The sequence below is a fragment of the Microdochium trichocladiopsis genome (genome assembly GCF_020744255.1).
Source record: "Microdochium trichocladiopsis strain MPI-CAGE-CH-0230 chromosome Unknown B0I36scaffold_6, whole genome shotgun sequence".
Lineage (NCBI taxonomy): Eukaryota > Fungi > Ascomycota > Sordariomycetes > Xylariales > Microdochiaceae > Microdochium > Microdochium trichocladiopsis.
The window spans coordinates 2,813,806-2,831,065 of NW_025763549.1; the positions used below are offsets into that span (position 1 = coordinate 2,813,806).

A 17,260-nucleotide genomic window follows, 5' to 3' on the forward strand; every position below is an offset into this window, starting at 1 on the left:
GTGGCGCTCAGCTGGATGCAGTCCAACGTCCAAACAAACAAGCGTGGGCATGGTGAGCTGCTACCTCACGATTTCTGCCCGGACGCCCCAAACCTGACTCAGTTGTAAAGGGTCTCAAGGAGGGCTTCCCGACCATGAAAGTGTGCGCGCAAGGAACGCTATCCTAGCACTTGTGACCGGGCTGTCGCCACATGCTCTGCCGGAAGCTGTCCAGATCGGTTGCGGGTTGGCACAGCTGCCTAGCCCGTCTCTTGGCAATCTTTCTCTGGAACCGATGCCCATGGAAATCCCAAATCACCTCCCAAATGCCTAGTGCCGAGTACAGCCCTTGCTTGAGTCCGGCACCATTTCTAGCCACAGATTTGCGCTTCCACAGCACCTCCTGGGTGCCCATTTCGACAGGCTTTCATCGGAGCACGCGCGCCCTGCGATTCATTCGAGGTTCCCTGGTCCCATCTCAGGATACCCTCTCCTAGTACTTCTGTTCCCCGCCATGATATCAACGCAGGGTCAGAGGCACGGTCTGCACGTGGCAGCCATCACTTCCGAACATGGTTGAACGACTCACTGGTACCGAGCAATGAGTCTCTCGGATTAGTCCACAATCGGCGTGCCGTTCGTGGAAGTGTGTGGCCGGAGGTTCCGCCTGCCGACAGACCTTTCCTACCACCTGTGGATGTTGCTCAAGCGATGGCACCGGGTGATCTTTAAAATGAGCGTAGCACGATCGACCATATCGCACAGCAAAGTCACATGGCATTGTTAAAGTGCGCTCGATCTGGCCATGACCAGCTTCCCGTCATGGGATCACAGCCACACGGTGTGCGAGCCACAGCTCCGAACGGCGTTTCGCTTGGAGTGGTGCGCGCACCACGATGCTCTGCCTCTCTGCCTCTCTGCCTCTCTGCCTCTCTGCCTCTCTGCCTCTCTGCCTCTCTGCCTCTCTGCCTCTCTGCCTCTCTGCCTCTCTGCCTCTCTGCCTCTCTGCCTCTCTGCCTCTCTGCCTCTCTGCATTCACCATCAACGCATTCACGACTCTCTCAAGTATACAACAACAAAACGACCATGGACAAACCCGATCACTTCACTCGTGCAGAGATGCAGGATGATGACCAGAGCGCCGACAGCACCAACAGCACCGACAGCGCCGACAGCACCGACAGCACCGACAGCACCGACAGCACCGACATCTACTCGAGGGAAACCAGCGTGGTGTAGCCGCCTCTCTCCAAGCTTCTCGATCGGTACGACACGGGGTGGTCCGCTATGAGCGACTTCCTGCATGCCACAAACTTGCTCACCCCTCCACGGGACAACATCAGCCTTTCATGGACGATCCGCAGACCGACAACCACACCCTACTTGCCCCCGACTTATTCCAGATCTCTGGTGCCTGGTCTATACAGCGAGGCCGGAGAAGCTCTTGCAGTTTCAACGCTGCTTCAAGACCAACTAGCCGCGATTGCAAACAAAACACCAACCGAGTCGACTGCAAACACCAAACAATACCAGGCCTTGCATCAACTCACTGCTAGGCACTGGGGCAGAGCACAAGACCTGCTTGAGATCTGTCACCACTCGAACGCATCGTATCGGACCCGGCGGCTCATTGATCAACATGGGGTTATCTTTGTCCTCTCAACACGCGCAACAGCTCCGTTTCTGCAAAGCCGATCGTGTCTCGAACCAGATCATTTGTGGAATTTTCGCTAGAATGCTTCCCCGGACTCCAACAGTATACTCAGGTTTTCCGCAACACAAATCCCTTTCGCGCGACGCGTAGGAACCCTGGCACGGGTAGCATGGTCGCATCGCCTTCTGAGGCAGACAAAGATCTCTGGGCAGACATTTCTCGGTTCTGGTACTGGAAAGCAGCTGCGCAGCGTATTGAGAGTGGCAGGTCGTCGGCTTGAGTGCTCTTGTCTTGCTACCCTCGCTATGTCATCCTGGAGATCTTGATTCTTCCCGAAGCTGAGCGGCGACGTTGCATTCTTCGTGCAATGGACCCATAGCCACTCAGCAGCATTGATTCATGGGCGCAGAGGCCTGTCTAGCAAAACTTGCTCTTCCCAATACTACATCCATTCCAGACCCTATCATTTCTATGTCGCCTTGAGATCGCCTGCGGCTCCTGTCGGATACTCAATGGCAGCAGTCCGAGCACGCCTCGGTGCAGGTTGTCCTCCGCGCCGAGCATGAATCTGTTTACCTTGCTTGCATTTTCGCAGCACCCCAACTCGACAACAGATATGGAGCAGGCCCCGATCAGTAAGTGCCTGCATCATCTAGACCTGATGAGCTAGTGAGTTCTAGGCTAACCTTTCCCCAAGATCCTTGACTGCGTTGTGCTGCAGATTTCCCGCATACAGTGTGCTTCTGCAGTCCATTCGCAGCTCCAATCGGGTCAGCAGCCCTCGCAGGGAGCATGCAACTCGGACCTGCATGTCTGGGCTACCTGCAGCGTCCGGATTCACAACGGATCACTAGACTGCAGCATCGGACAGGGTTACAAGACATCGCTGATGCAAGTCAGGCGTAGCTCCGCGGAACCGAGAACCATTTAAAGAGACGCATGGACAAGCAAGAGGACTCACGATTGTTTCCGCATCATGTACCCACTGCGTCGAAGTGGCATCACCGAGGATGACAGAAACCACGCCCCTACTCCCAACGTGCCAATTCGCAAAGGACCCCGAGCTAGGTCTTATGGCTGGCGCTGTCCAACACGACGCAATCGCCGCGCCTTCACAATCCACAGTCAAGCTGCTGAGCTATCGGATTCTTGCACAGACGATATACATACTCTATGTCGTGCTCTGGATACTTCTACTATTCGCTGATCGACTGCCGCTTGGCCATCTCGACCAGCGCTGGCACGCGGTCGCATACCTGATGGCACAGCAATTCGAGAAGGACTGCTTGGCCCCGTTGGATCGGGTCATCAGCGAGATGGTGTTCCGAGCGCTCATCAGGTACTCGGCGGATCCGTCTATCAAGCATGACACCACCACAGACGTTACCACCCAGATTACCACGAAGGTTACCACGGAGGCCACCACGGGGGTTACCACGGTGGTCACCACGAAGGTTATCACGAAGGTTGTCACAGAGGTCACCACGAAGATTGCCACAAAGGCTACCACAGACGGAAGCGAGGACACTGAAAAGGCAAGCAAAGGAAGCCAGGCGTTGAAACGAGCGTTGAGAAAAGCAACAGCAGTCGGAACATTGATGCGTGGCCCAGTGGCAGCCTTCGGCGCGGTGCTCCAACTCCTTCCCGTTCTCAAGTCCTGGAAAAGTGTTGTGGTGCTATTACTTGCCCTTGCCTGGCTCAGATGGATCGGGGGCCATATCAAACTCACGACCATACGAGCTCAGGAGAGCAAAGATGACCGAGACAAAGCTTTGTTAGTATCTGCTCGCTTTGGCGCTCTTTTCGGTTCAATTTGTCTAACGAACACTAGCGAAAACATGTCAATATCAGTGGCTCCAACGCAGAGAGCAGCCATCGACGCATCACACGAAGCTTATCAGTGCAGTTCGGTGACCAAAGACATCATCGACTTCATAAGCAAGGTGGTCATCAGTTTCGGCTTGCTTGCTCTTGTATTCTGGGACTCTCAAGACTTCATGCTTGTCGTCAAATCCGCCCATGCCCTCTACAAGCTCAATGACATCAGTGGCAAGTGGTTCGAGGCGTCTGCGAAGTCTGAAACAGCCGTCAAAGCCATAAAGTCATACAAAAAGTCCACAGGAGATCACGGTCGCACAACGGGCAAGACCTGGAAATCGTGGGTAGGAGCTTTCCATCTTGGCAGCCTGAGCTGCCTGGAGGACAGCCGGCGGTGCGGAAAAGTAGTGATGCAGCTTTTGATTAAGTCTCCCTTAGCGTTATCAGGGTCGTTGTCGAAGCCTGCCGAGGGAACACGGGAACTCCGGTCCAAGTGCGCTGCGGAGAGGCAAGCACACAGCAACGACCGAGGCAGGCTGGCCAAAGACTTACCTAATGCATTTGGCTAGGTTAGCATGTTGCTGGCAGGGAAACATGGAGGAGATCTGACATAGACGGGACCGGGGTATCGGAACTCATTATTAGCCATCAGTGAGGTCCGGAAATCCTCTGATCAAGCTTACCACAACCAGACTCGCCGTGCAAGAGTGAATCACGCTGTACAAGAGTGAACCACGCCACGCAGATGAGAACGTTATGAACGATGCACGGCACGTAGCGTTCACCCCAACATAGCACCGGTGACTCCTTAACGGATTGAAGACAATCGGCTCGTGCCTAGTGGCCACATTGACAACAACGCAGGCAGTTCCGGCGGGTATCTCAGGATGCAGGAGAGACCTTGTCCACAGTTTGGCATGACGCTGCACGAAGGAGCCGCGGAGTCGGTGGGTTGTGGGAAAGCAGCACGGTCTGAGTCGACTTTCCAGCTCTCATAGCTGCATAAGACATGCTGACTGTAGCGCAACTCGGTCCCGCCTTGTCAATAAAGTGCTTGCAGGGCACAGATTCTTCAGAAACAAATCTTGACACCAGACGAGACACGTTGGGAAAGAGGCGCTGAGCACTTGAGAAGACCTTAGTTGAATTACGTATGAGACCAACCTATCAGAACTATCAGAACTAGGGACCGTGGGAGACGCGAGAGTCTGCGTTGGCTGGTGTCTTGGACGTCCCGTGGGCAATGACAATCTGAGATTTGGAAGCATGCTCTGCTTGCGGCTTGCGTGGAACCTTTCTGACACATGGACGTGCCTCAGCAGCCCTTGGTGCTTTGCCTCTCCCTCGGAAGGGAGGATACGCAATGATGCTGGCCGCGAAAGGGACACTCGAGTATGCCTGGTCCCGGACACCGATCGAGGCTTCGCTCCGCGGTGGCAAAGGCGAGTGAACCATTTGAAACTGTTCACGATGGACCGGCTGTCCAAAGTCCAGCGGCTGGTTCGGATCTGCTTGATATCTCACATCATGATGATGATCCCATGGTTGTGGTTGGTGGGAAGGGGAATTTGCCCCAATCATCTTGCGGTGATGAGTCCAAGCGGTGGTGGAGTGTTGACTGCCCCCATGGAAGAAATGAGGACCTGGAGGCGGCTCTTTCCAGGCGGACGCTGGCTGCACAGGCTGTCTGGGAGCGTACGGTCGCATTTCCCACATTGGTGGCCATTGAGGTTGTGCAACGTCTTGCAGAGCTGTTGCTTGAGTCATGAGAGGACGCGCCGAGTGGTGTATGTACTGGACTCGCTCAAGTGAGTGTGGATGTACGTGTGGAGGTGCGGGCAAGCTCTGCGCTTGGCCTTTGTACTTGAGACATCGCATCAAATAGTCTTTCCACTCTTGGCTGTGACCAATGAGAATAGATTCGGGCTCAGCAGCTGTTATCATGACATAATCTGCCCTGTTCTGCTCCTGCGTCCATAAGAACCGATCGGACAATTGAGTTTGCTTGCAATAGGCTGGCGATGACTTAGCATAAGACGAACGGACACGAAAAGTGTAGGGTGAGTACTTATGATCCTTTCAAAAGCCTCCTGACCGCTGACGCTGATCCAGCCGTTTGTGGTGCTTTCTTTGACCTCAACATGTCCGATGGCAACAGAAATACCAGCCCTACGAAAAAAGTCCTTCGTCTTCCACCATTTTGGTTGCCATGGAAGCTATGGAGGATGCGTTAATACTAATCAAGAACTCACTTGTTCATGCGAAGAAACAACTTACGTTGCCGAACGGTATGTAGAAGAGACCCGTGACCTGGCCTGGGGGCATGAGTACCGACCAATCAGCCATGTTGGGCAAGATAGAGCGATGCGCGCTTCGGCGTGGTTGTGGACGAAGACTGACAGGAGTCGTACTTGCAATGAGAGTGGATGTGAGGGAAGGGCGGCAGTCGATGCGGAGTAAGTCTTCCCTCGGCATTAGCACCGGCAGGGCCGCTCTCTCTCATTTGTAGTTGTCCTCACAACCCGATAACCCCTCGCTCGAGCGTCAATTTCTTACATGTGTGCCGCCGTCAACTTGAGCATGGCTCTGCGGTGAGCAAGGAAGCTGCGCTCGGCAGGGTTTGCGAAAAGCATCCTTCGATGATCAGTTGCGCGACAAGGATATGTCTGGCGGATCATGCCCCCCGGCAGACCGGCTGCTCCACTAGCGGCGGCTGACGTGCCTCCTGTGCATGTTGTGTCTTGGTGAGATGATCATGCCCTTTGTCGCCAGCCCAGCGGCGAGGTGACCCCAGCAGGGCGGTCGAAAGTCGAGATGCATGGGTGTGCAGCTCCCCCTCTGCGCCAATGGAGCAGCCAACGCCTGCTGCTAACGCAAGCCCCCCTGTCTCGAAACCCGATCAACGGACTGCCTACAATGTAAGCTCATTGACGAGCAGGGGAGGCGGGCGCTGCGACTTGGTGGGGCGGCGTCAGGCACGGGTGCGCCATCCGTGGGCCGCGAGGCGGAACAGGCAAGCCCAGATGCGGCCAACAATATGCAAGGCTGGGCAGCCAAGCGTGCCGGCAAGTCACTCTTTGAGTGCAGGCACGGTTGTGGGCCACGCTAGTGCGGATGGGCCCGGCCTACCAACACGAACCCATGCCAACGACATACACACCACCGCTCTCTCCTTAGCCCCATGATGACTCCCCGTAAGGTGACTTCAACAATCAGCTGTTCTTGGCGTGCAGCGATCTTGCCCTTCCAATCGCTTTTCATCGCGTTGCATGAGTGGTTGGAGAGTTGAGTACGCCTCGGGACGAATTGGGGCGCATGCGAACCAAGACAGGATCCCTGTCGCGAGTCTAGATGGAATAGTCGAGCCTCTCCGATGGGTGTCCTTCGCTTTAAAGCACGCAGGCAACCTCGGATACGTCTCCAAATTTCAATATAAAAGAGATCCATGGTTAGGAGGAGGACTTTCCCACCTCTTCATGATACCTCATCAATCTATACAAAGATCTCTATCTAAGCAACGTTTCACCAGCCTCGTCGGAGCTCTTCTGCACGCCAAGATCATGGAGCTACTCGACAATGAGACAGCCACGTTGTTGCGGCCAAAGTCCCAAACAGAGTTGGACTTCATGGTCAAACGATTCCGTTCGCAAGCTGAAGTCTTCGAAGACAGACCTCTGTCATGGGACCGAGAGATTTGGCGCCGGCGCGCCCATGAACCCAAACAAAACGTACCTGCGGATTTTGATGCGTTCGAGAAGCTGATTCTCCACATGGAGAATCTATTCGTAAGTACATCTTGTGCCTGCTTATAGTATGGCTTATGCTGACAGGAAAAGGAACAATTGATCCAGGACTGGGCTGCGAAAGCAGGACGGGACCTGCGGCACCTGGTCGGACCAGTCAAGATCGACCTTAAAGTAGGTCACTCGACAAAACCAAAAGATGCAACAGGCTTCTGCCTCATATGTTGTTCAATCAGCACTGTGGATCTACCTAGAGTGCAGATTCTGCGCGCGGACGGAACGCACGAAGAGGTGAAATCGTTAGAGGATACTATTATCTTTCCTCCTGGAGGCATGCTCCGAAGCATTGAGGGCAACCGCAAGATGCAGTTTGTTGGTTTCGGTTTCGTTCTCCATGAGAAAGCGGCCGTTACCGACATCACTATGTAGAGCTGTCGCAGCGGTAGCTTGTCCAATCTATAATGTTATACCATACTGGAAACATTCCTTGAAGAACTTCTAGGAAACCGCGCCGTTGAGATCATCCAACCAAGCATCAAAGGGCCCTGACCAGACGGTCTGCCCGATGACCTCGACGTCTGGGAAGCAAGCTGTCAAGCTCTCAGGCAGGTATTTGTTGAACTCGATTGCCATAAAACCTCGGCCAGTGCTCAGCCCTTTCCACACCGAGGACGGATCAGTGCAGCAGGGTTGTGAGCGCGCCAAGGGTGCAACTATTCGAGGATTTTGGATGCGCGCGCTCAGTTTAAAGGGGCACAAGCATTCCGCCGCGCAGCTCGATGGGCACCATGTGCAGCACTGCACCCGAGAACTTTGGCTTTCGGGGGGTGGTACGTATCGACCTGCTGTCAGAATTGGGCACCATGGACTGTGGTTGATATTGTCCTGCAATTCGTGCTACGCCATGCTTCGTCCAAGCCCACACCTTCCTAGAGCAGGTGAACCACTGGCAGGGCATACGCTGACCCAGGTAGGACCGCGCGCTGTCTGTTCGCGGGTACGTGGCCCGGCAGATGCAACACCGTGACATGTGGCCCGTGGGGTGTGACCAATCTCACCAAGCGCCGCTTCTGCATGGGGGTACTTGTTCGCGGAAACGCTGTCTGGCACCCGGCCCTGCCTCCACAAGTATTGCTCTTATAAGCTTGCCGTCTTCGCCTGACCGTAAATCAACTCCCGTTCCCGAACTCTCCCATGCCATCTTCCACCAGCCATCAACACCGCAACCATCAACACCGCAACAATGTTCGGAACTTCACACCTCATTCGAGTCGGCCTTTGGACCGTGTATGGATTCCTGTTTCACTTCTTTCATGCTCGCTGTGCTCAGGAAGGAGCTCGGCAACTCCACAGGAAGTTCTCCCCAAACGAGCAGCAATCACCGAAAGACCAAGAAGAGTCAGCAATGTCAATAACGAACATACTGAAAGCCGTCGCCACAACGCTTGTCGCTTTGTATGACACAGGATACTTTCCGATGCCCCGGTATTTCGGATCCGACTCTCCTCTTCTCACGGAGGTGCTTTATGCCCTGCCTGCGGGCTTCTACCTGTGGCACCTCCTCACCGTCCTATCGAAAAAGTCTCGCACGGGCGAAATCCCGCATCACATCTTAGCGATCGTGTTTTTGTGGAACCACAACGTAGGTTCCACGGTTGCCAGCCTTTATTAGCCCTCTGCTAGTTGCTTCCTGCTCGCGTGCAGCTGCTGAACTGTCATGGACATTTTTAGGAGCCCTTCATCGCTCTTCATCTGCCGAACTTTCTTTTATTCGAAATGACCAACATCCCTCACAACATCTACAAACTCATGAAGCGCACGACCACCAACAAAGGCCTGTTCTACTTCTTCGCAGCTATATGGTATGGTCTTCACCTTCGGGTCCGGATTATATGGGGAAGCACCGCCACATACTTGGCTTTCAAAGATCTTGCTATTCTACATGTAGATCGAGGGTCGTATTGGGCTTGGGCGCTCATCGCCTTCTGTTGTACTGGCCTTGTGCTATTGCAGTATCTGAACTTTTACTTGTCTTATGCCATCGTCACAGGTAGAGATTTTAAGGACTTCTTGACCTTTGTCAGTCAAAAGTTCTCTGGACGATAACAGGGCCGAGGGACTGAAGAAGCTCCATGTCTGCTTAGAGGCGGTTCTCGCGGCTTCTTCGTCTGTCAGAAAATAGTCACCCTGGCCCTCTCCGTCTCGTCTTGTGCCGCGGCGCCTGGCAGCCTCAAGTTCAGTACTCTATAGCGACCAGAATGCCTCGAAGTAAGGATGAATAGATCTATCAAAGTTGAGCATGGCAGTACAAGCGGTGACAAGAATTGAGAACTTCGAGGGTCGCTGCGCATGCCCATCACGAGACATGCCATTGCTGCTACAGTAGTCGCTTGGGCAGTGTGTCCTTGGCGTGATCCTGGGTTGTGAGCTCTGTAACATCCCCAGCCCAAGGTGCCGATTCCAGCCACTCTCGGCTTTTGCGTGGGTGTGTGCTTCGCAGTATCGTCTATTGACCTTACGATTCACTCGAGCTGTGCCCCGTCATTACTTTCCTGGTCCGATCCTTGCTATGCTCCCGCTGCCTTTCATTGCAAAGCAAGGCTCAGACGCCTGATCGGTGTTCCTTCCCACAGCGCCAAGGATAAGGCGTCAACAGCAACCATCACCTACCCGTGCGCACACACAGTAATGATGACACCAAGCACCCGTGAACGACATATGCATGCAGTGGCAGTGTGCTTGTTGGGCTATGTCATGGAATCGGTGGCGCATCGCAGCCAGGCTGAGACTGCGAGTCGTTACAACGATGACAACTGGCCTTCTTGGAGACGGCCGAACACGACTAAAGTACGCCACCATGCGTATTGATGTGACATGCTAATAGTTTGCCCGGCTGGAATTTGTAATGATCCGTCTGACCGCCATCCCCGACCCCTACCCCTCCTGAAGGCGATGTCCCCCTCCCCCAACCACCCCGAAGGTGACTTTGAGCAGCCATCTGTGCTTGGCATGCAGCTACTTTACCTTTCCGAACTCATGCCGTAGTTGGAAGGGTGAATGTACCCGGGGATACGTGTTTCGGCCCCGAGCACGTGCATATCAAGCCAGAGGCCCTGCCAATAATATGGCTGAAATGGTCGGGCTTGGCTGTGACGTGTCCCTCCGCTTCGACTTGCGCGAAAAATCTCGGACTGGTGCTTCGAGAATTCAAGTACAAATGCAGCCCATACTTGTGTTTATAAATGATGAGTATCCCATCTCTACAGCAGCTCATTCGCCCGAAGAAAGATCTTACTACCAGTCACTTCTCGCCTGCTACGCCGGAGCTTGTCTAAGCACCGCCGGTAGAAATGGATATAGCAAAGTTGTTGTGCCCACCGCTGAAAGAGCCCGAAGCGAAACCAGAATCAACAAAGCCCAAAGTGGAACTTGACGCGACGATCCAACGAATACTTCAGGAAGTCTCAGTCTTCGATTCCGACGACGTCCTATGGGAACGAGCCGAATATGCCGGAAACCCCGAAAAGACCACCGTTTACACACTCGAATGCCCTGATAGATATGCGGACTTAATCACCAAGGCAGAACAAGCCACCGTGAGTGCATCAGTTACTCCTATTTAGCCTCGCTGACAAGGCAAAGGCGTCTTGGGTCATTCAACAGTCCGGAAGAGAAAAATGGGTGGTGAAGGCAATGTTTAAGACAGTCGTGGTCTGGCTCAAGAAGGGTCGGATAACAGCGATGCAAGGAGAAGTCTGTTGTCTCCTGCCTTGTAGACAAGCGGATAGTTTGGATACACCGGTAGTGGAGGTGCTCAAGGGCGAGAAACATATGCGGTCCGTGGAGTCTCTGACGAGTCCAATTTTGCTGTCTCGTGGGGAGGGTCTCTGGCTTCGGGAGAGTGCCATCAGGCTTCTTGTTACCGGTTTCAAGGTGGTAGAGAGATGAGAGAGTGAGAAAACGGATAAGCATAGGTGTACTACTTTCTCACACGCGCATGACGGGTTTTGGTGATAATTATGTACTGAGATTGCCTCCAAGTTACCAGGGCTGGACCAGCATAACCAGAGTGGCTGCTAAGACCTATCGAGATAGATTGACACGGCATTTACCACACAGTACTGTACCACTGTACCGTTGAAGACAAGCCGGGAACTGTGGCCAGCTCATGGGCACGTTGTATTCAAGCCTGGTCCCGGGGCGAGCCACCAGCCCATGAGACAGCCGGTCACTCTTTGCACCCCGAGATGCGTTCATCTCATCCTCCTGATGTTGACTTGGAGGGCTGCTGTGCTCCTTGAAGTCCGTAGCAGTGCGTATATGATGGGCAAGACCCGGTGAGTTCCCGTGTCAACCGGAAATACAGCGTACCGGGTTCCCCGAACTTCTGAGTGAGGGACGTGTAATGACAAATGGCCACGGCTGGAGAGCGTGTTCTCACGCAGCGAAGCATCGACGTCGCCAGGCCATCCACTACCATGCGACAGATGCGATGTCTTCGCCCAAGGGCTGAAGAGGACGGCCTGCGGCACAATACAGCGAGATTTGCACTTTGTCGTAAGCAAGCAATCTATTTGTGGATGTAGGGCGATAATTATCGACGGATGCGACTCTCACGAGCTTCTCATCCCCTGAAATTCCAACCTGCTCGAGTCGGCTAAAGTCGTGGATAGTACCATTTCCCTGTTCATATACATCGATATCTATGTGCTCTGCGTGTTGGAGCATTTCATCGGGGACCACCTGCTCATTGAGAACTATCCGATCGTTCAATAAGTCGCTGCCCGCCGCTTTTTCATCCGATGAGGTGTAACGCGTGGAAGGTTTCGCCATTTTTCCAGAAACGAGACTGGAGGATATCTCAGCCGTGGTAATTGTGCTGAACTTCAAGGTTGATTTGCGGGCTAAATACCACAACATCTCCCAGATGATCTTATCATCGGTCTCGATTTCGAGAAGCCTTTGTTGGCACTCGGAATAGAACTGGATGCTGTACTTCATTTGGTCTCGCTTGTCGCTAGAATATGAGCGGAGTGCGTTGTCCCGGACGTTCTTCTGCGTGAGTTTTCACTCGTGATGTAGTTTGGGAAAGGGATCAAGGAGAAACAGTGCAGCATTGAGGTCCAGCCTCATGTGGAAGGACCATTCATATTTATAGAAAAATGAGAGCGCTGTCTGTCAGCTCTATGGTTAGGCAGCCGAGCGGTGCCAATGAACCATCCCGGGGAGACCAGGGATATCTTTCGCTGCCAAGCTGACTGCGCGTCACCCGAGCTGAAGTCAATCATGCAACGCAATACGACCGATAATGATTGCTCGTTAGATGCCCTCATGGTGAGCCTCCTAGGTCAGCCAGCAGTGATTGCTTGCATCAGCAATGATTCAAGCCTCACGATTTCCTGAGTGTCTCACACGTCGAGTTCCAGGGGCCCAGGGTGCCGTGCATGGAAGGGCCATAGAGACCATGGTGCAGCACAAGGCTCTTCTGGCGTGATGGCCGCACATCACGATCAGCCACTTATGCATGAAGGACCAGATCAAGTAGTGATACCCGTCACTGCTGCCAGTCACGATCGTCGATCAGCGGCGCTTGTGTCCTGGATGCGAACCGGGAGCCTCCCCGGGGGTGGCTGCACTCTGCACTTGACCCATGCACATGACCATGCATGTTGATGTGATAGGTTGGTAGCTTCCGAAGTCCTGCCTCCTACTTTGCCCGACCGACCTCCCAAGCCCCGACACGTCGCCCCCCTGATGACGACTCGAGCAGCCAACTTTCCGTGGCATCAACCGTGACACAGTTGGAAGGCTGGACGAGCCTCGGGACGTATTCTCCCGTACCCAGCGCGCGCGGGTCAAGACAGCATCGCGAGGAGATGTTGATGGCTGCTCACACACCCTTGGTGCCACGCTGGCTGGAGAGAGCATCGGCGTGAGTGTGGTCCAAGATGCGCCACCTTGACGCCGAGATGATGTCTTTGCTAGCCCTATTCTTGGCTGGCTACGTACCCATGCGCTATCTGCAGGGCTGGGCAGATATCAGTGACACAGGTGTCAGATTGTCTCTTTGCTTTTTGTATGGCACAATCCATGGCGATTGAGACGGACCACAACATATGGGGGCGCTCTCAGGATTAGAGAACGTCGAGTGGCCGGCTACTAGTCGAGTGATGGCTAAAATCTTGCATATACCTCACACCTTCTGCCGGCTGTTCCTCCCATCTCCCCCATGTTTGACACATACTTTTCCCAACTCGGTTTCAATACTTGTCATGGAGTCCAATACAGACGAAGAAAGTCAAATACTTCGTGTCGAGATTCAAGTCCAGCAAGCAACAGAAAGGATCGACATCATCTTTGGATGCGTGTACACTCTCCCATGCCAGGCCCTATCCATACACCACGCGGCATACCGCAACGACAGATGGCATTTAGACGTACCAGTCGGCAGCGACGGTGGCCTTGTAGGACGCTTTCTCAAGGTGGAGGGCTTCCTGTCTACCGGGCACGTCTGGACACAGATCTACGAGAAAGACATCAACCTTGCAACCTGGCTGACCGACGGCAAACCCCATGTTCAACTCGATGTCCGCGGCTACAAGATGGTGCAATGTCCCGCTCGGGACGCCGTGATCGAGGCTGTAGGCCGGCCTGCGGGGGACAGGCTTTAAGAATGGGCAAGTGCGAAGGATGACAAAAGAGGCCAAAACAGCGGCAGACTTGTGATCCCTCCTCTGGACAAGACTTCGAGAGATCTGGCTGAGCGGTTGAAGAAAGAGGGCAAAACAACCCCACCTTTGTGGTCCCTTCTCGGGATGAAGTGGTCTCTTCTTTGGACGAGATTTCGTAAGAGATGGCTCAGCGATTGAAAAAAGCGGTCGTTACCGATATCACTATATAGCGCTGCCGCAGCGGTGATATGTAAAATACATAGTGTTAAACTATGATAGAGCCCTGCTTCCGTCACCCCAGGCTGAAGTCACTGCCGACTTCGTGAACAGCCTATACCTGATTAATGGTGGCCTGGCCCACTGCTAAGTACTTACCCGATATCTCGTGTTAAGCTGGATCTGTAAACTGGAGTGCGAAGCTTTCGTGTTGCTTCTCGTGCAGCTGCGATGTGCTGTCCTCTGGCGCCACATGGTCCATGGCCTGGAGCAGGTCGTACGGGACAGATTCTCGCTGCAACACACAGCATCAAGGGTGCATATAGGCTGTGGCCGAGATTGTACCACTCCCGCCTCCGAAGCGTGTGCAAGTCCTATTGACATAGCTCGACGCGCTGAACTGGACATGTGATTAAGGGTAGGATGAGGTAGCTCGTAGGACAGGAAGACTGTGAGCCTGATGGCGGATGGTCCGAGCTCTATTACATGCTTTTGCGCCAGTTCAGCATGCTGGATCGCACTCATTCAAGGTGAATTTATCTCATGAGGTGGCAGTGGCCGCAGCCTGCTTCTCCGTGTCAATCATGTCGTTGATACATTGAATAATTGCCTGCGCTAGCTGGCTCCATAATGAGTTCCACTAATTACTAGATAGGGAAAGAATGATGAGCCATTCTATTCGGTAAATTCTTCCTTCCTCATTCGGCATATGTCCAACTCTTGATAGGCTCCTGGACATCTGGAAAGATAGTGCAAAATGGTGCATCTATGCGTATATCATCACACTGATATGCATCACTGTGCTTTTGCTAGTGGGGGTGGCCGGCGTGAAGGCCTGCACTCTGGGACGTGCACTGAGAAGCTGGACACCGGCCTGCTGACTCACATTTCGTGTGACGAGGAGCAGGTGGAAAATAGCGAGCACGTCTCACGAGCCACAGCCGTGCTGCGGCACGGTCCAGCCACCCGCACCGATGGTACCGCCAAGGCCAAGTAACACTCAGCTATGTTCATGGCGCTCAGTTCCCCACACATCATTTGTGCCTCTTTGCACTTACCCGGGTGGGCGGGTTCGCCTGTCCAGGGCTACGTGCAATGCCATAGTGGAGACACAACAATGGCGCAACGTCAGAATTGGACTTGCCGGTGACGCTGACAGATACGGGGTTGCGACTAGAGCCAGTTCTGGCTCACGGTCCGAGGCCGGCGACAGGAGCCAAATCTGGATCAAGGTCCGTGATTGGCGAAGGCGCGACAGGTCTCGGCTGATACCTCGAAATGAGTGGCTAGGTTGTGCAGATCCGCCGCATTGGCTGCATCAGCCACGAAAATGTGGGCTAGGGGGGGTGGGGGGGGGGGGGGGTAATGGATCGGAGCCACTTTTGGAACGCGGGCACAAGAGTCGATTTGCATGGACTGCAGAGAAGGCAGCTTTCTGCTCTCGTGATGGTGCAGTCAATCAATGAGGCGACGGCGACTAGTATCGATCGTCACTGATGGGCTGGCACCAAGAACTCGCTCGAGCCTGGCAAAGCAATGCCGCACAATGAGTGTTTACTGCTGGGGATAGGAATCACAATCTTGCCTCTCAGGATATGGCTCGTGAATGGGATACTGGGGCAAATGCAGGGTTGAGAGACTTAAAGGAAACGACAATCAGTCTTCCCATGCTCTGCAAAGCGGCTTGCGCGCTTACCCAGTGTCTATTCCGAGCTGTGGTTCACAATGCCGCAATGGCCATTAACCAAGAGCGCACGCGTTGGCATCCCGCGCGTCACCGCACAGGGTTGGAGCCACTCCAGTCCCGCCTGCTAGCCTTGTCGTGGACTGGCGGGTCACTCACCGAGGATGCACCAAAATCAGACGTTGTGGGTCTGCCAGGCCTACCCAGCTCGCCCTGAAGGCTTGGCGGCAAGCCCCGACGAACCAGGGTCGGAAGACGTGCACCGGGATCGTGACAAGCGCACGCGTACGGTCAAGGCCCCATTGCGTTTTCTTGGATTCGACAACGACGGCCATGCCGAGGACCACAAGCGTCGATGCTACTGTGCACCCACAGCACGGAGTGCGACGCTCCCTGCCATGGGGTGAACACCCAGATACGAGTATGCTGCCATAAGCAAAGAAGACTCTTGCTGCAGTCGTGCGAGCAGCCTCATCAGCCAGTGAGGTGCGGGTGCAATAAGGTGTCAAGGCAGACGAGGGGTGCGCGGGAATACGGCCAGGGTTTTGGGACAACTGACCAGTCCTCGACACGAATGATGAAGGCGTCAGCAGGCATCTGGATCCCACACAAAGTGTAAGCAAAGATGCCAAGGTCACAGCCGTGCTACAAGCAAAGTTCCGTTGCTCTGTCCATTGGTACGAACCAGCGAAAACGATATCGTAAGAAACAACCTTGTGTCTTAAGCTAGATTCCTGTGAGGAAGACACGGAAGGAAGCGCGTATGAGCAGCGTTTGCCTCTGTTTCTGTACAGCCATGACAAACTCGTGGGCTGAAGCTAAAGGCGGCTCGTGAACAGCATACTGATGCACCTATGACATTTGCCTTCTATGGCGGACCATACTTCAGCTGTAAAAAGATCAGGATCTAGCATTCAAGCCGGAAGAGGCCCTCTGTGTCGCTGTCACCCTCTAAAACGGGCTCATCATCCAGAGGACAGTCTTCTACAACCTCCATCCTAGGTTTGTCCATCACCCCCATCACCCACTTCAAAGCTTCGTCCTTGCTGCCTTTCGTCGCTTTCGCATCACCGTAACTAGCTTCGAAATTTACTGCGATAACGCCGGCCTGATGTTTCTCGAAGACTGCCCGCAACTAGCCGAGTGCGGCACTAAGGCAGACGACTATCGGTACGGCCTCACTGTGTTGCCTGATGATGAAGTTGGCTTGGTCTTCGTTGGGAAGTTCAGAAATTGTGACTATCGTATGTCCATCCCGCTTTGCCACTGCGTACTCGAGCGCCGCCATCGCAGTCCCATAAATGGTCCGGATTCTGAGAAATATGCATTAGTAGCACGTCACCATCATCTGCGGCAGAACTCACAGGTGGAAGCTGGCGTTGTGAGGTGCAAGTGTCAAATCGTTGCAGCAGAAGTCGGCACTGTGGAGTAGCGGTTCAGGCGTGAGGACAAGCTGAAGATGAGGACTCGGCGCTTGCAACGACAACCAGTGGGC

At 54.0% G+C, this 17,260-nt stretch overlaps 7 protein-coding genes across 7 annotated transcripts; 4 read left to right on the top strand and 3 right to left on the bottom strand.

Annotated features, from left to right (window-relative positions):
* The first annotated feature begins 3,167 nt into the window (after nucleotides 1-3,167).
* Nucleotides 3,168-4,051, top strand: B0I36DRAFT_326247 (uncharacterized protein). Its single transcript, XM_046154315.1, has 2 exons — nucleotides 3,168-3,407; nucleotides 3,465-4,051. The coding sequence occupies exons 1-2, from the start codon at nucleotides 3,232-3,234 to the stop codon at nucleotides 4,018-4,020; spliced, it is 732 nt and encodes a 243-aa protein (XP_046011992.1). The 5' UTR covers nucleotides 3,168-3,231; the 3' UTR covers nucleotides 4,021-4,051.
* A 582-nt stretch (nucleotides 4,052-4,633) lies between these two features.
* B0I36DRAFT_350533 (uncharacterized protein) lies at nucleotides 4,634-5,797 on the bottom strand (the record flags this gene model as incomplete). Its single annotated transcript, XM_046156904.1, has 3 exons — nucleotides 4,634-5,385; nucleotides 5,520-5,667; nucleotides 5,729-5,797. The coding sequence occupies 3 exons, from the start codon at nucleotides 5,795-5,797 to the stop codon at nucleotides 4,634-4,636; spliced, it is 969 nt and encodes a 322-aa protein (XP_046011993.1).
* Nucleotides 5,798-7,011: 1,214 nt separating this feature from the next.
* On the top strand, nucleotides 7,012-7,623 carry B0I36DRAFT_350534 (uncharacterized protein; the record flags this gene model as incomplete). The annotated part of the gene is made up of 2 exons (XM_046156905.1): nucleotides 7,012-7,236; nucleotides 7,282-7,623. The coding sequence occupies 2 exons, from the start codon at nucleotides 7,012-7,014 to the stop codon at nucleotides 7,621-7,623; spliced, it is 567 nt and encodes a 188-aa protein (XP_046011994.1).
* A 976-nt stretch (nucleotides 7,624-8,599) lies between these two features.
* B0I36DRAFT_364205 (uncharacterized protein) lies at nucleotides 8,600-9,300 on the top strand (the record flags this gene model as incomplete). Its single annotated transcript, XM_046158927.1, has 2 exons — nucleotides 8,600-8,836; nucleotides 8,926-9,300. The coding sequence occupies 2 exons, from the start codon at nucleotides 8,600-8,602 to the stop codon at nucleotides 9,298-9,300; spliced, it is 612 nt and encodes a 203-aa protein (XP_046011995.1).
* Nucleotides 9,301-10,544: 1,244 nt separating this feature from the next.
* Nucleotides 10,545-11,142, top strand: B0I36DRAFT_350536 (uncharacterized protein; the record flags this gene model as incomplete). Its single annotated transcript, XM_046156906.1, has 2 exons — nucleotides 10,545-10,790; nucleotides 10,831-11,142. The coding sequence occupies 2 exons, from the start codon at nucleotides 10,545-10,547 to the stop codon at nucleotides 11,140-11,142; spliced, it is 558 nt and encodes a 185-aa protein (XP_046011996.1).
* A 525-nt stretch (nucleotides 11,143-11,667) lies between these two features.
* Nucleotides 11,668-12,218, bottom strand: B0I36DRAFT_411895 (uncharacterized protein; the record flags this gene model as incomplete). The annotated part of the gene is made up of 1 exon (XM_046161951.1): nucleotides 11,668-12,218. Exon 1 carries the CDS (start codon nucleotides 12,193-12,195, stop codon nucleotides 11,668-11,670), a length of 528 nt encoding a protein of 175 aa, XP_046011997.1. The 5' UTR covers nucleotides 12,196-12,218.
* A 1,407-nt stretch (nucleotides 12,219-13,625) lies between these two features.
* B0I36DRAFT_350538 (uncharacterized protein) lies at nucleotides 13,626-17,093 on the bottom strand (the record flags this gene model as incomplete). The annotated part of the gene is made up of 8 exons (XM_046156907.1): nucleotides 13,626-13,953; nucleotides 14,241-14,376; nucleotides 14,968-15,085; nucleotides 15,140-15,167; nucleotides 15,276-15,346; nucleotides 15,778-15,784; nucleotides 15,925-16,583; nucleotides 17,040-17,093. 8 exons carry the CDS (start codon nucleotides 17,091-17,093, stop codon nucleotides 13,626-13,628), a joined length of 1,401 nt encoding a protein of 466 aa, XP_046011998.1.
* Nucleotides 17,094-17,260: the final 167 nt, after the last annotated feature.